The 16,664-nt window shown below is 36.9% G+C and overlaps 2 protein-coding genes and 1 long non-coding RNA gene across 3 annotated transcripts; 2 read left to right on the forward strand and 1 right to left on the reverse strand.

The window, feature by feature from the left end:
* Positions 1-54: 54 nt before the first annotated feature.
* On the forward strand, positions 55-936 carry LOC117923632. The gene is made up of 2 exons (XR_004652654.1): positions 55-324; positions 639-936. It is a non-coding gene; the product is annotated as an uncharacterized LOC117923632 (long non-coding RNA).
* A 1,157-nt stretch (positions 937-2,093) lies between these two features.
* LOC117923630 (pentatricopeptide repeat-containing protein At5g04780, mitochondrial-like) lies at positions 2,094-6,395 on the forward strand. The gene is made up of 2 exons (XM_034842019.1): positions 2,094-5,000; positions 5,474-6,395. The coding sequence occupies exon 1, from the start codon at positions 2,189-2,191 to the stop codon at positions 4,988-4,990; it is 2,802 nt and encodes a 933-aa protein (XP_034697910.1). The 5' UTR covers positions 2,094-2,188; the 3' UTR covers positions 4,991-5,000; positions 5,474-6,395.
* Positions 6,197-12,593, reverse strand: LOC117923631 (MACPF domain-containing protein NSL1). Its single transcript, XM_034842020.1, has 7 exons — positions 12,078-12,593; positions 10,477-10,715; positions 9,642-9,846; positions 9,423-9,506; positions 9,103-9,286; positions 7,755-7,921; positions 6,197-7,042 (listed from the first exon to the last, which is right to left on the reverse strand). The coding sequence occupies exons 1-7, from the start codon at positions 12,345-12,347 to the stop codon at positions 6,353-6,355; spliced, it is 1,839 nt and encodes a 612-aa protein (XP_034697911.1). The 5' UTR covers positions 12,348-12,593; the 3' UTR covers positions 6,197-6,352.
* Between the last annotated feature and the right edge of the window lie 4,071 nt (positions 12,594-16,664).

Raw genomic sequence — 16,664 nt, forward strand, 5'->3', positions numbered from 1 at the left:
TAGAGTGGGACCGTCAGGGGCCGGATATAGACGTTGAGTCACCGCTCCATTCGAGTCATTTTCGGATTTTCCTATAGCCCCCCTCCCCCTCTTTCTTTAAGAACCAGTCAGAAACGTCTTTCTTTCTTCTCTGCTCTCTGGTATCCGGTTTCCTCAACCTTCTTCTTCTATTCAAACCCCACGGCCGCCAGGGAAGACCCGGAGTCGTACGGAGATGATGGTAGAGTTTTTTCTTCTAGGGTGTACCGGAGTTGTTGTGTTCCTCCACGGAGCCAATTTCTTCTTCCACGTTCTCTCCAACCACATGGCCATCCGATCTCTCAGGTACTCGCTTCTTCTTCCATGTATCTCTCGCATTCAACTTTCAACTCCCAACTTTGTTTGTTTTCATGGAAAATCCCTCCAGGTAACATTTTCCCGAGAAAGAAAAAAAAAAAAGTCAGGCGTAAATGAAGATTCTCTCTCTCACACAATAGGAGGGTTTCGGTTTTTCGATCATTTTCCCAAGGATTTAGTTGGAATTCTAAAGAATCATAGAACAAATTAGTGTAGTATTAATTTATTTTTTTTAATGATGAAATTATGGAGTGAAAAGAAAAGGTAAATTTAGTTTTATTGTGTTTGGCAATTGTTTTCAGTTTCCTGGGATTTGCTGGATGGTAGTAGATGGCGAGGAAAGATGAAGAATTGAAGGGAAGTCCATGGTCGGTGGGTGATGACACATTGAAAGTCGGGGGAGGCACCGCCTGGCATTAAGTTTTGTAAATACTTTTGAGCAAATATTAATAATATTAGTGACATTAAGAAACAGGTGAAATACATTAGAAATAAACGGGAGGCTTTATTCAGTGACTTGTAATAATCCATCTGCACTTAATCAATTTCAGACCGCACTTGATATGGAAATAATATTTGCTTATCCTTTTATTTTTTCAATTCTTAACTCCCCCGTTCATACACCTTTTATGGGTTAGCTCGGTTTCATAATTTTAAAACGTGTGCACAAACACACCGCAATGGTTAAAATCTTAAAATCAAGGAAAGAATCTTCCATCTGCTTTGTCTGTTGGGAAACGGCAATAAGATATGTAAGCTCTATCTTCACTTTTAAATTAGAAGGTTCCTGTTGTACAACTCAGCCCATGAATGGAGGCTGAAAACAGACAAGGGGAAAATTGTCAAACAGGTCATATCTAGAAATTATTGATACTGAATTCTGAAAACCATTTTTTCTAATTAATTTCAAAGTGTCAATTGCATTGTATTTATTCCATTTTTCTAGTACAAGAATGCTGCCAACATGACAATTGCAAGAAACTTCATATAAATTATTCAAATTATTTTAATAAAATTAAATAAAAGTTAATCACTAATAATAAAGAGTATGATTTTGATTCCATTATCAACAATTAATAAATAATTTTAAGGGTAAATGGACATTTCCATTTTTTTAAAAATATAATAAAATAAAAGGTAAATGTCAGGAATTGAGGTTTGGGTAACACTTAAATAAATTCTTCATATATTATAAAAATAATTTTTATATCATATGGAGCAAATGCACTCTAGCTCTCAACTTGCATGCTACTCTATGTCTTGAGCTTGCACTTGTTTGTGCAAAATCTAGTAAGCTTTGAGTAAGCAAACTACCAACATCCAAAATTTTAAAAATTTGTCTATCATACAATAAATAGGAGTAAAAAGGGAACTAGAAAATAAAATAGATATTTTGCTTTGATATTTTTATTAATTGTTATATTAATTCAAGGGTTTAGGGGTCAAAAGAACTTCAATATACTAAAGGCCCCTTTAAAATGTTTTTGAAAACAGTTATTTTTCAACTTGTTTTTTATGTTTCTAAATATATTTTTTTTTAAATAAAATTTATATATAATTTATTCCTTTTTATCAGTTTTATGAATAGTCAATATAAGTACATATCAATTAATAAATATATAATTGATATAAATAATTAAACATCATATATATATATATTGAGACTCTACAAATACAAAAACCATGAGTTTATTAACTACTATAATAATCTAATAAAAATGATATTAAGTATGGGTGGTTTAACCTAGTTCAAAAAGTATCACCTAGGAGAGCCACGAAACATCTGTAAGTTTTTTTTCATATTTATGATGATGTACAGTTTGTGGTGGTGAATTCATATGGGTCATGACCCATGAAGCTTTGGCGCCACCATTCCTTCCAGAAACCTCTTCATCAACGTCTTCACCTGCCTTTTAAACCAGCCCCTAAACTCATTCAGACCGTTCCTCAATTTAGCCAAGACCCACAAACCACTGCTATACTAAACTTAATTGACGAGGGCAATTTCACACCCACTTCTGTATCCTACTCCAAACTCTTGTCACAATGCTGTACAACCAAGTCTTTAAGGCCAGGACTTCAAATCCATGCCCACATTACCAAATCTGGATTGTCTGATGACCCAAGTATTCGAAACCATCTGATTAATTTGTACTCCAAGTGTCGAAGTTTTGGGTATGCCCGGAAACTGGTTGATGAAAGTTCCGAACCGGATTTGGTTTCTTGGTCTGCTTTGATATCTGGGTATGCCCAGAATGGGCTTGGTGGAGGAGCCCTTATGGCTTTTCATGAAATGCACTTGTTGGGCGTTAAGTGCAATGAGTTTACATTCTCGAGCGTTCTTAAGGCTTGCTCAATTGTGAAGGATTTGAGGATTGGGAAGCAGGTTCATGGGGTTGTGGTGGTTTCTGGGTTTGAGGGTGATGTGTTTGTTGCGAATACTTTGGTTGTTATGTATGCAAAATGCGATGAATTCTTGGATTCGAAGAGATTGTTTGATGAAATTCCCGAAAGGAATGTGGTCTCATGGAATGCGTTGTTTTCTTGTTATGTGCAGAGTGATTTTTGTGGAGAAGCAGTTGGTTTATTTTATGAAATGGTTTTAAGTGGGATAAAGCCTAATGAGTTTAGTCTTTCAAGCATGGTGAATGCTTGTACAGGTTTGAGGGATAGTTCTCGAGGAAAGATAATTCATGGATATCTGATAAAGCTTGGATATGATTGGGATCCATTCTCAGCAAATGCACTAGTTGATATGTATGCAAAAGTAGGGGATCTTGCAGATGCAATTTCAGTTTTTGAGAAAATTAAGCAACCTGACATTGTGTCTTGGAATGCTGTTATTGCTGGTTGTGTTCTTCATGAGCACCATGAACAGGCTTTGGAATTGTTGGGGCAGATGAAAAGGTCAGGGATATGTCCAAATATATTTACCTTATCAAGTGCTCTGAAAGCTTGTGCAGGAATGGGGCTTAAGGAATTGGGTAGACAACTGCACTCTAGCTTGATGAAGATGGATATGGAATCAGATTTGTTTGTGAGTGTTGGTCTTGTTGATATGTATTCCAAATGTGATTTGTTGGAGGATGCAAGGATGGCTTTCAATTTGTTGCCAGAGAAGGACTTGATTGCATGGAATGCTATCATTTCTGGATATTCACAGTACTGGGAAGACATGGAAGCCCTATCCCTTTTTGTTGAGATGCACAAGGAAGGGATAGGATTCAACCAGACAACTTTATCTACAATCCTCAAATCCACAGCTGGTTTGCAGGTTGTCCATGTCTGTAGACAAGTTCATGGACTTTCTGTAAAATCAGGGTTTCATTCTGACATTTATGTTGTAAACAGCCTTATAGATTCTTATGGAAAATGTAGTCATGTAGAAGACGCGGAAAGAATTTTTGAAGAATGCCCGATAGGAGATTTGGTATCTTTCACATCTATGATAACAGCTTTTGCTCAATATGGCCAAGGAGAAGAAGCTCTAAAGCTCTTCTTGGAAATGCAAGATATGGAGCTTAAGCCTGATCGGTTTGTTTGTAGCTCTCTCTTGAATGCTTGTGCAAATTTATCAGCATATGAACAAGGAAAGCAGTTACATGTACACATCTTGAAGTATGGATTTGTATTGGACATTTTTGCTGGGAATTCTCTTGTTAACATGTATGCCAAATGCGGAAGTATAGATGACGCTGGCCGTGCTTTCTCTGAGTTAACTGAGAGAGGGATAGTCTCGTGGTCTGCGATGATTGGAGGACTGGCTCAGCATGGACATGGGAGACAGGCCCTCCAACTATTCAATCAGATGCTTAAAGAAGGTGTTTCTCCCAATCATATTACTTTAGTTAGTGTCCTTGGTGCATGTAATCATGCAGGTTTAGTGACTGAAGCCAAACTATATTTCGAATCAATGGAAGAGTTATTTGGCTTTAAACCAATGCAAGAGCATTATGCTTGCATGATTGATCTGCTTGGCCGAGCAGGGAAAATAAATGAGGCAGTGGAGCTTGTGAATAAAATGCCATTTGAAGCCAATGCTTCAGTATGGGGGGCACTTCTTGGTGCTGCAAGAATCCACAAGGATGTTGAGCTGGGCAGACGTGCTGCTGAGATGCTTTTCATTCTAGAACCAGAAAAATCTGGTACCCATGTTCTTCTTGCTAACATTTATGCATCAGCTGGCAAGTGGGAAAAAGTTGCGGAAGTGAGAAGATTAATGAGAGACAGCAAGGTGAAGAAGGAGCCTGGGATGAGTTGGATTGAGGTGAAAGACAAGGTATACACCTTTTTGGTTGGAGACAGAAGCCATTATAGAAGTCAAGAGATATATGCAAAACTTGATGAGCTGAGCGACCTGATGGACAAAGCCGGATATGTTCCAAGGGTAGAGATTGACCTCCACGATGTGGAGCAAAGTGAAAAGGAACTTCTTCTCTACCACCACAGCGAGAAACTTGCAGTGGCTTTTGGGCTGATCGCAACTCCACAAGGAGCTCCTATAAGGGTGAAGAAGAACCTTAGGGTCTGTGTTGACTGCCATACTGCATTCAAGTACATCTGCAAAATTGTCTCAAGGGAGATTATTGTGAGAGATATCAACAGATTCCACCATTTCAAAGAAGGTTCTTGTTCTTGTGGTGATTATTGGTAACATTCTTGAGGTAGCGGTACCCTCCTTTGCATTAGAAGTGTATGCTAGCCATTCAATTCGCATTCATCATGGCATAGTTATAAACATTTTGATAGTCTACATAAAACATCGTCTTCTAATACAAAACAGGATAAATTTTGTCGCCATCTGATGTATTTATCAAATACAATTTCAATAAATGACAAGTTCTTTTTTCCCTTCTGAGATAAGTGAGTTCATTTATATTTTTATAACTATAATTGTTGCTTGCCTTCTCTGCCCTGCTCATCCCCTTCCTCCTCTTCTGCTATTCAGTCGAACATGCTTGATCTCAAGTACACGCCTTCTGATGAAAAAGAAAACGTTTTCTATCTCTATAAATCCTGTTGAAAATTTTGTTTACGTTATTTGTCTAGGCTTGTCATTAAGGCATCTTTTGTGTGATATTCCTTTCTTTTCATTCTCCACCAATTCTGAAGGTGCTAATTATACTCTGTTATATAGACTCGACTTATCATTCTATGCTTGCTCTCCCTCATGAAGAACGAAATTATGAGTGCCTCTAAAGGCAAAAGGCAAATGGCTGTTTAATTTTCACAAGTGGTGATCTAAAAATAAAGCTGTCTAAGAATTACCTCATGTTACTCCATTTTAAATGGAATCAGTAGCAGAACCATGTTGAACAGAGTATGAAGAACCAAGAGGGAAAGGAACTGAAAATGCAAGCATACACAAAAAGAAGACATGGATGATGTTGCAATGGAGCTGTCAATACAGACATTGGGTGTATTAATTGCTCAAAGCAGCAGATCGTTGCACATGCAGCCTGGTTTGGTTAATCTTTGTGTAATTTCTTCTTGCAGGATTTATGATTAACCTTGCTGAAAGTACTCTGAAAGCCCCCCAGGTTTCTTCAGTTTGGAGCCACCGGACAATATGTATATGCGCATATATATATTAAAAGAGAACTCATCAGGCAAAACATCAAACTTTATTTGCTCAATAATAGACGAAAACCCTCTAGGAAGATGACTTCATTTGCACCATGATTAACCAAAACCCAACAAGACAAGTTGAACAAGACTCACCGCATGAGGCCAACTGCCACTGCATCATTTCAAATCGGAAGGCCAGAAGATACATTAGCATGTAAAAGATGAAAAATATTTGCTCAACAATGCTCGGTTGGTTGAGGTAGAATAAGAAAAAAATATGCTGCAACCCACAAAAATCAACAAAATTTCTCCTTTTTTTTTTCTTCCTTTTATTGCAACTTTGATTGTTAAACCAGGCCCAACTTTGTGGGAAAATGATATCTTTCAAGCTGATATTAAATCAGATGATTTACATGACAGAATTTACAACCAAGATGTAAAAGATTTCTCACATCAACAAAGAATCCTCTGACATTATTGTTAATAATGAATACTTCGCTTTGAGTGTGATTCTGCCGCTCTCCATACAGAGCTTCGCTCCTGTGACCACCCAATATCCAGGAGGATCCTCCGGGCCCCTCACCCTTTCCTTCGTATCTACAAAATTCGACATTTTTGGTGGCCTTGCAGGCGTAGGTGGGCCTCCAGGAAAAACTGCTGAATTCAAATCCACTTTGGTGGGCTTCACAGGTGGAGTTAGTCCAGTACTAAACCTTCCACTGATTAACATTGACATGACTCCTGATTTTCGAGAAGAGGTTGAAGGTCCTTCCCATTCAGACCTCCGGATCTTTGCAGATGCCACCATTGAGAATCCCAGCCTCAGGAACAGAACTTTCTTCATGCCAATAATATTAACCTCAAACCAGGCCTTTGTCACAATAGTAGCATAATCATCAATGCAGGCCCCATTGTATTCAACTGGAGCAGTGCACACATGTGAGAATATGCTCCACTTGACAGGTTCCAGGTAGCCTCGTTTAACAGACTCATCGATGGGCTCGTAGCTATGATCATCTGAGAGTTGGAGGCTCTTGGGAAGAGTTGCAAGGTGCTGGAGATGAATTGCCAGATGGTCACTTTTCCTACCTTCTAAGTATAAACGGATTCCAGTTACCGGCCTGTTTCCAGAATTTACCTACAATTGAGAGATTTAGACACCAGGAAGAACTTAAAGTTTGGTAATAAACAAAAATATGTTCCAGTACCAGAGAAATAACATGGTGAATTTGGAGTATCAATGATAGCTGAACATAAGGGTGTAAAAAAGTGTAGTTCAATTGGTTTTTTGATAACAAATTAGCTGAACCGACAAGGTCAATTTAAGCTTGAATCAAAACCAAATCGACCTTTTAGTGATGAAAAAACCAAACCAAACCAAGCTTGATTATGGTTGGTATGGTTCGGTTTAGATGATAGGGTGGATGCAACTTAATTTAGGCCTTAAGTCTAATTTGTATTTAAAACTAATTGAACCTATTTGGATTTAAAGTTCAAAATAAATTTTAAATTTTTCAGTCCAAAAACATAATAAATGCATTTGAAAAATAATTTGGCCATAGTTTAAGACCAATGAATTTCTTTAATAGAGTCTAATATTAGGAAAAAAAAAACTCATCTAACATTTTAATAATTATTAGACATAAATTTTAAATAATTATATCTAACATTTTACACTTGGTTGGGAGACAAAGAAAACTGAAACTGAACCGATATGATCAGTTTCACTTATGCCCATAGCTGAACATGACAAGTAATGTACTTAAATGCAAATGTAAATAACCAACACCAAGATGGTAATGATGAAAATTATGATTTGAAAATTTTGTTAGAGGTTACACAAAGCATACCTTTTCAGTGTTAATGTAAAGCTTAGGTCCCATAAAAGTGAACTGCAATGCAGGAGAAGCTTGTTTCTTACGTCTAGGACCAAGAGGCAGATCACCATACTCAGGTGCCCATTGCCGAGGTAACTGGAATTCCAGAAACTGATGAAGTTCCTCTATTGGTGGTTTATCTGCATGGCATATCAGTTATCAACTAAAGGTTTACTAGAGGAAACTGCCCTAGCAGCAATAACAGAGTGGAAGTTTCTTGTATAATGAGATGGACAGTCAACCACATGCTAGACACAGTAGAGCAACCCTCATCTTGAACTAGAAATATAAAGGCACATCTTATTGATAATGATGATCTCAAGAAATGATTGGCAATGTTTCAACAGAACAAAGCCGCAGGACAAATATACATAATCAAGGTACAGACAAGTATAACATTGGAAAATTGCAAACCACCAAAGTTTTCATTACCTAGCACCATAATAAAAAATACATCTACATGAAAATTTTAAAATTCTTGTATTTGGACTAGGGCTCTAAATTAAATTGAAGTAAACTCAGACCAAAACAAATCAGCCTTTTTTACCAAGCTTCAGAATATTTTGGACATTTCAATAATTTCTTTACTTTTTTAAAAGGCTATCTAGAAATATAGTTTCAACTAAATGTTTGGTCAATTTAGATTAGTTCTAATGCCCTGGAATTCAGAAAAAAGGTTTTAGGGTCATGCGGAAAAAGTAACTCATAAATTTGTATACCAAAAATGGTACCAAGGATTGTGGCTATTCCATATCTTACCCCACCCTTCCCTAGCTCCCAATGGTGAAAAGAATATTTAAACTGAGTTCACATCAAGCAAATCTATAGACCATTTATGCAATAAGACTGATAATCACTGTTTCTAACAAGAAAAGCAATTACTAGTGCTACTGTAGAAACATGCATGGCTAAAAATCCATAGATCCATCTAGCTGGGCATTGTCAGGCCCATACAGTAACCCAGAGGGACTCAAGAGTAGACTAAAACTCTTTTTGCAACCTGCTCACCCTGAATTTTGTTATATAATTATTTCTACAACAGTGTTATAATTATATAAAATTTAGTATTTGATCTTTTGAATCATTAAATGAATGAGGATATGTTTCAGGCTGCATAAAGCAATGTTCAGACTCACTGAAGTTTGGACTTATTTTGGTCTGTGGTCAGTCTGGCATAATTATTTGCCATCCCAATTTCCACATGATTCGGGTAAACTACAGTCCAATGGTACCACATCTCATTATGGGGAAAACAGCAGCATCACTTCAATCTTCAGTCTTAATGAAAGCAAACTGGCAATAAAGTAAGAGGCATACTCACATCGAAGGTACAGATTTATTGCATGGCTTAGAAATCCACTGCCTCGGACACCACTCAAGAGTGAAGTTATAGGCACAAAGGACATGGAGATGACATTAGGTGATTGCGATATAGTTGAAAGCCACTGCTTATGACTTTGACCATTATCGATACCACCCCTTCTAACTTGAATGCTTAATAAATCCTGCATTAAAAAATAAAAAATAAAAAATAAAATAAAATAAATAAACAAAACTGATATTTTAGCACACTCAAGACAGGATCCTCCCATGGGGTGCAATTTTAAGAAAAAGGATCAAAATAGATGCTAAGAAGCTTACATCATTCTTTGAGTGAGAAATCACAGATGGCCTGATTGCGTTAGCCAATGCTACAGGGAGATCCCAAGCCACAGAACGTTCTTGCTGAAACAATGAACAGGGAGATCAAAAGAAGAAGGCTTATTATATTCTAGAGCTAAAAAGCGCGCGCACACACATGCTTGCACACAGGCATCCACTTCATAGCAATGGTAATAATGATTTTAAGATTCTAGGTACCTTCAGTTTTCCTGAAAATTCAATGGGATTTGATATAAAGTTTCCATTTACATCTTCAGAAAATCTCTCATCAGCCAATTGCTTTAACAATTTCTGTACTTCAGTTGGCTGAAGATTTGAACTTTGCAGCTGTTTAATGTGAATTACATCTTTTCCTCCCATCTTTACCCCAACAACAATATGAGTACCGTATTTTTCAATAAACCTGCACTAAGATTAAAAATAATTAAAGTTCCCTTATAACAGCTTTTTGGGAGGAAATATGGGTTCAAAAGAAAATTCAGGTTCCATTTTTCCACCAAAGTAGAGGCTCAGCTTTTCATTACTTTGTTAATAACATGTTAAATGACAGATCATAGACCCAAGCAAGCTCTACCAGATTCAAGAGCATGCTTGGACACTTATCCACACATTAGTTTCTCCAGTACATTGTTATAACTACATGTCACAAGTCCCTTTATAACCTCAAGTCACTTTACTCCAGTTTGTTTTTACCCTTTTTTTCCCTGGCTGCCTCATTTGGATGGTTAAGCTGTGTCAAGGATTATCCACTTATATGAACAGTATAAATGAAGATAAACACAGTGTGTGTCACTGAAATAGATTATGTGGCTGGCTTGTTTCTGGGACCTGATTCCAGTATCTATTAACAACACTGGCAAGTTAATTATGTTCAGAGCAGGAAACAATACAATACCAAATACATTTGTTTATCTTAAAAGGTTAGAAATAAATTCCTTTTTCTAATCAAATTGATATTTCTATATGAATCAAGTCTGGTAGAGCATAGGAGATAAAATGCATTCAACTGTTCAGGTTTTGGTTTGAATCTTACCCTGCGAGGGCATCAGGGTCCCATGAAGAAGGGACTTCTCGTTTTATATCCTCTGACAGTGAAATCTGGGATCTTACTAACTCAATATTGTAGAGAGTTATGAACCAACCATCAAAAGCAAGACCTTTTGCAGCACCGGCATCCTTCTGCCAGCAGACTTTGAAGTCGAACATTGAATTAAATAGGCCAGAAGGAATTTTACCAGATAGAGACAGATCCTGATTGAATCGCTCAGACATCTAAATAAATGAAAAAGGAAAGGATCAGACAAGATAGAGGTGCCAAGGTACTCATTGTGATCATTTCAATATTCACAAGTATTTCCCATAGTTAAAAGAGAAATATAAAAAAATCAGCCAGTTCAGTAACCACTTGCCAAATGATAAACATCACCATTCTCAACTCAACTCAAGATAAGCTAATCCACCTACTTGGTATATCATAATGATTCTCTTCTGCCCGAGAAATAACAATTTTGAAATAATGAAAACAAAGAACAGTATGAACAAATGTCATTAGCATCAAGCCCTTTTGGCAAGATAAACAGAAAAGTAAGCAATTTCATCAGATAACAAAAAGGCATTTAAAAAAAAAAAAAAATTATTCAATCAATACAAGATACCACCATTAAAGCATTTGTTCCAAGTAAAGAACTGTGGAAATTGTTGCTAGAATAGATGCAAAAATTCTGCTAGGTTACATTCCCACTTAGAAACAAATATTCACAATTGAAAGATTCGAGGAGTAGAAACAATCCCCCTCATATAAGCACTAGATTGTCCCAAATTTTAGTTTATTCACTTAATATGTTCCAATGTCATATTTAGTAATCTATTCAACTGAAACAACAATAACAATTTTTTTTTAAGAAAAAAAAACAATGAAATCCTAAATGCAACCAGTACATTTTCCAAGTACTAGTTCAACAGCTAACATCCCAATACCCCATTTTCCAATAATCAACATTTTCCACGATATTCTAAATGTGCTAAGCTGGTTGCTAGTATAGTCTCTGGGAGTTGTACCAAAGTTATAATAGAATCTTGACCTTCACTAGTGTCTGAGGGATGTATGGAAATAAGATCCCAACCCCTGACTTGTGGAATATTTTATTCGATGCTTCTGATAGCAGTGAACAATATCGATCATAAACACGTTCGCAATTCCTAAACAACAAGCCTAAATTAGAAATTGGAAACCATCAATTTTAAAACTCTTCCATTAAGTTCCATATGGGTAAGGAGAAATGGTCCAAAAAAAAAGAAAAAAAAAAAAAAAAAATATATATATATATATATATATATATATATATATATATATATATATATATATATTTTGAAGTTTTAGGTTTTCTGTTTTTCGTTATGGAATCCCAGAGATGCAAAAACTCCTTTCCAACCCACCTAATATAGTGATTTATCAATTAAGAAGAGCTCTTCATCCATTGAATCCAATACAGCGAAAAAATATAATATATTCATAAGTTTCTTTCTTTCCTTTGCCTTTCGACGGTTTTCTAAGCATCCAAACAGAAAGCAAACTAAAGTGAACTTTCAAAAACACCCAGAGAAACAAGTAAACCTATCATAACCAAAAATCACCTGATTAAACGAAAGAACATCAGAACGAAACCTCGTACGCTCCCCTTTATCGCACTTGATCGATGACGACACGTCCGGCACGATGATTCCACCAGGCAAGACTAGGTCTCGAGTTAGGGCTTGGTCGAGGTCAATCAATCTCGAAAAGGAGGGACCTGACTTGCAGCCCGATAATCGAATATCGGTGGAGAGATCGTAGCCACAACCGATCACCGAAACAGCCTTTTCGGCCGCCGATTGCGGGTCCAACATGGATGCTTTTGGAACCATTGGTCTTGAACAATAAGGCGTACAGAGCGTGGAATTTTGGTAGTGAGATTGGAGTTAGGGTTCAGTTTAAAGGGTTATGGTCTAACCGTGGAAGAAGAGGACTGTTGAAGCTTTCCTTGGGTTCAAAGGGTTGACTTGGAAAAGAGCCGGTAGACAGTGTGGACAGAAACGAAAGACCACTGCAGTAGCGGCGGCTGACTGACTTGATTGCCACTTGGCAGATAGGAGGGGGGAAACGTTCCGTTTGGGCGCCAAACCAGACAACGTGTGGGTTGGTGCAGTTGTTGAAACGATGTCGTTTTGCTGTTGTTTGTATTTGGACTAGTGGAATGGAGGTTGATTCAGATTTACGATCACCGGCACCGATTATGTGAAGGGCCCAACAACGCCAGGGCCCACCTACTAAGTGGACGTTTAAAGTTGTGGCCCTTGTAAGATTTGGGTCATAGACTTGGGCCCAAGTACAGCCGCTTGTGTTGAAGCTGCATATGAGCCTGTGAAGCCCATGGTAAATCAAGTCCCTATTAATTCCGAATAAAAATTGTGAGGTGCCACTGCCAAGTACAGACCTGGGCCCGACTCCTCTTGTATGTCTAGTGCCTAACAAGTATATATATATATTTAGAGAGAGAGAGAGAGAGAGAAGAGAGAGAGAGGAGAGAGAGAATTGTCATTTGTTGAGCCAACAGGCCCAACAGCACATAGCTTGGTTATCGCCGGCAGGAAACCTTTTGTGGGGGTGGTGACACTGCCAAGTAAATTTGGAGTTTATGTACAGTCGAATCAGATCAACAGTTGAGCTTCATCATCAAGTTTGGTGGGCTGCTTCTGGGAAACCTCTAAATGATTGATGGCTCCAAAAGTAACAGACACTCTACAACACTAGTGTGTTTTAATGCCTCATCAACTATACTCTTATTAATTATAATGTAGTAATATATATAATTTTTTTTTAAAAATCCAATAGGGTGGACCAGATGAGATAATTAATAAAAAAAATGGTCTCGATCATAACAATAATAGGCTTAAATATTTTTTTTAATTAAAACTTTTAAAATTCAAAGCATTTAAAACACTTTACTTAATTTGTCAAGACATTTATGATGTATGGACCCCACATTTATTGTAATTATTGATATTTAAATTTTAAATTAAAATTTTGGATTTAACCTTTACAATTATTATATATAATGATAGTATAATTTGTTATTTAAATTTACTATTTAAAATAAAAATACTTCTAAAAAATATTTTCAAAATATCATTTATTGTTTATCTTTTTACATTTTTTTATTCTAATTTTTAATTTTATTAAAAAAAAAATAAGTTTTATGATTATATAATATTTTCAACATATTTTTATTCTTTTTGTAATGAAATATAGGTACGACATAAATGTATTATATTTACGATACAAATACACTATCGTTATAATATATTATAACATAACTTAATTTATTTTTGTGTAATTTTTTCACGTGCTATGTTACCATATGAATAATCGTGAGTTATTCTATTTAATAGTTGTGTGTCAGTTAATTGAATATTTATATATTATTCAATTAAGAGTGCTCATAAAAAATAATTATTCATTCTATTATGATAATAATCATATATAAATGATATAATGATTTTAGAATATGGTTTTTATTTATAAAATGTTGAAAATGATTTTTTTACAAGATTCTTTAAAAATTTTCAATTTTTTTTTTAAAAAAAGAGAAAAAATAACAAATTTTTAAACAGTCACTTAATTATTGAAAAGTGAACCACAAATTTTTCAGACCTGAGAAATATACTATTGATTATATGTGTTTATCATCATGTATGAGTTCCACCTCATTAATGGTCTCAGATTTATTTATAAATAATGTAAAAAATATATTTAAAGATAAAATTATTTTTAAAAATTCATATAAATGAGTAAACCTTTCTAGTAATTATCTTGTCCAACCCACCTTACCGGCTAAATTTGGGAACACACTTGACTTTGTCCTAAGTCCCAACTTCCATCACTTAGCCCAAATGTGAAAACAAGCACAAATTAGTGATTTTGACAGTCAACACGCAAAACCACAACGTATCCTTCACCATCCTATTAAATTCCACATCACAATCCACCATCCAAAATTCATGATGCTTTTTGACTCCTCTGCCCATCCAACTTCAAAGCCAGAGAGGGCCAGGAGGCAGACCCTTCCATCGCACCCACTCTTACTTACCCAACGCTCCTCATACCTCATACGATCTGACTCCCAAATTAACTCTTGCTTGTCGTACCCCGTCTCCATCATACGGCTCGTGGACACAAGTCATGCAAGCATGGCCTCCATATTGACTGTTTGGCCCTCGGGAAAACAAGTGGTGCAAAGATAAAGAAAATGTCGAAATGGCTGCTGCCTAGAGTGGCTCATGGTCAGGGCTACATCTTGCTTTGCCACCAACCCTCTCATCCACAGCCACAAGCAACCAAGCTGCGGATCATGGTTTCAACACGTAAAGAGCCACATATTACGGTCAACGTGTCTCGTACCAAGGTTCGTGACACTTGGATTAAGGTTTCCATGACACGTGTCTTTGAAGGTTGTCTATCAAGTGCAGCAGCTGTACAGCGGACGCCATGCGGAAGGTCAAGCAGGTCAATTACAAGGCAGATATTTAGCGGGCCCCACTTTAGCCGAACAGCCGGCAGAAAAAATATGCAGCTGATTTGCCAGCGTAAAATGTGGAATCTAACGTGGTGGTTCTGGGAAACAAAAGAATACAATTTCATTTCAAGTTTTGGCAACCCTTTCATTATTTGAGCCTTTGAAGGGCCCTATCTTCGACCCTATCTCTTATTCTTTAATAAAATTTGAAATAATCTATACATCATATCCAAAATCTTTTATTAATGTACGGGTGTCACGCTTACGAGAGTCGAAACGTGGACAAAGCATGAATTTGTTACCTGAAAAAAAAAAAGAAAAAGAAGGAAATACAGGCAATTATCTAGTCATTTTTATTAATAATAATTCGCTTGCGTGTGCAGATTCTTTCTGCTTTAATTGCTGCGGTGCATGAACAAAGAAAAGAGAAAGGGCAAAAGGGTGTAAGGAATTCCTGAACTACCACCTAACACCACACCCGGTAAAGATGAAAGCTCCCTTTACCATAAAATAAAATAAAATAAAACATGGAAAAATCATGCCATAATTTTTGAGATAACTAACATGCAAAAAGAGCATTCTCCTTTTATAAACTTTCCTTATTTGCAGCGGCAAATAATAACATTATTGTTTACAACAAAAAAGTAGGGGAATTTTTTATCACCAAAAAAAAAAAAAGTGAAAATAATAATAATTACGGAATCGAAGGTAGATTATGCAACAAGGGGCAAAAGGAAATAATTAAAATATAGCAAATTAGTTTGTTTACTATCATTTTTTTTTTTCTCAGTCCCTCACCTCCCTCTTATCAGTCACATCGAAATGATGATAGAAGAATGGAGGGTTGATTGGGAGTGTTGAGTGCGTGTTAGACACGGATGAGAGGGGAGCGTGGGTTAGAAAAATGTCGGATGAAATTGATACTGCTGTCAGAAACTAATCCAGTGGTAGCAGACGTTGGGCAGGAATTGCGTTAGGTTGTGCGCCTTCACGTCAACACGCGTAAGTAAGGGGACGCGTGTCGAGCTGTGATTAGGCAAACCGATCAGCTGTTGGTCCAAGCGAGCGGTTCAAAGGGGGAAGCGTGGTGATGCCCGGGGGAGAGACCAAAGCAATGCCCTCTATCAAATCAAACCGATCCATTTCACGCGGCGAGATAGCGGAACATGCCGACAACTCCTCACCACTTTCTCTCTCTCTTTTTATTTTTATTTTAACCCCCAACTCTCCCCACGAGCCCTTTCTGTTCTTTCAATTTTAATATCGTATCATAATCATGTAAATATACACGAATTAAATTTTATCGAATTTTTTGGAGTCTTCATCCGGTAGAGTAATGACAATTTGAGAATTATATACAACTTACATGCGTGGTGGGAGAGAGTTGGGTGAACGCGCTTAAGGAACGCGTGCATAATCCTCCGATCACAGCACGCAATCAACTGTTGCATTTACAGCCGTTAGATAATGATAATGATGCCAATGGTCTGCCGCCTCGTCTCGTCTCTCGACATACCACATGCCACGTAATCGGGGGACTAGAATAGTAAATTGCCACCACGCTCGTTTAGGGCGGCTGCCACAGATCAGTCAAATCCCTCGTTGACTGTGCCCACCCTTTCTTAGCTTTTATTCAATTCCTCGCCGATCCCCTTCTCTATAAAACCAT

The sequence above is a fragment of the Vitis riparia genome, chromosome 10, assembly GCF_004353265.1.
Source record: "Vitis riparia cultivar Riparia Gloire de Montpellier isolate 1030 chromosome 10, EGFV_Vit.rip_1.0, whole genome shotgun sequence".
In the NCBI taxonomy this organism is placed as follows: Eukaryota; Viridiplantae; Streptophyta; class Magnoliopsida; order Vitales; family Vitaceae; genus Vitis; species Vitis riparia.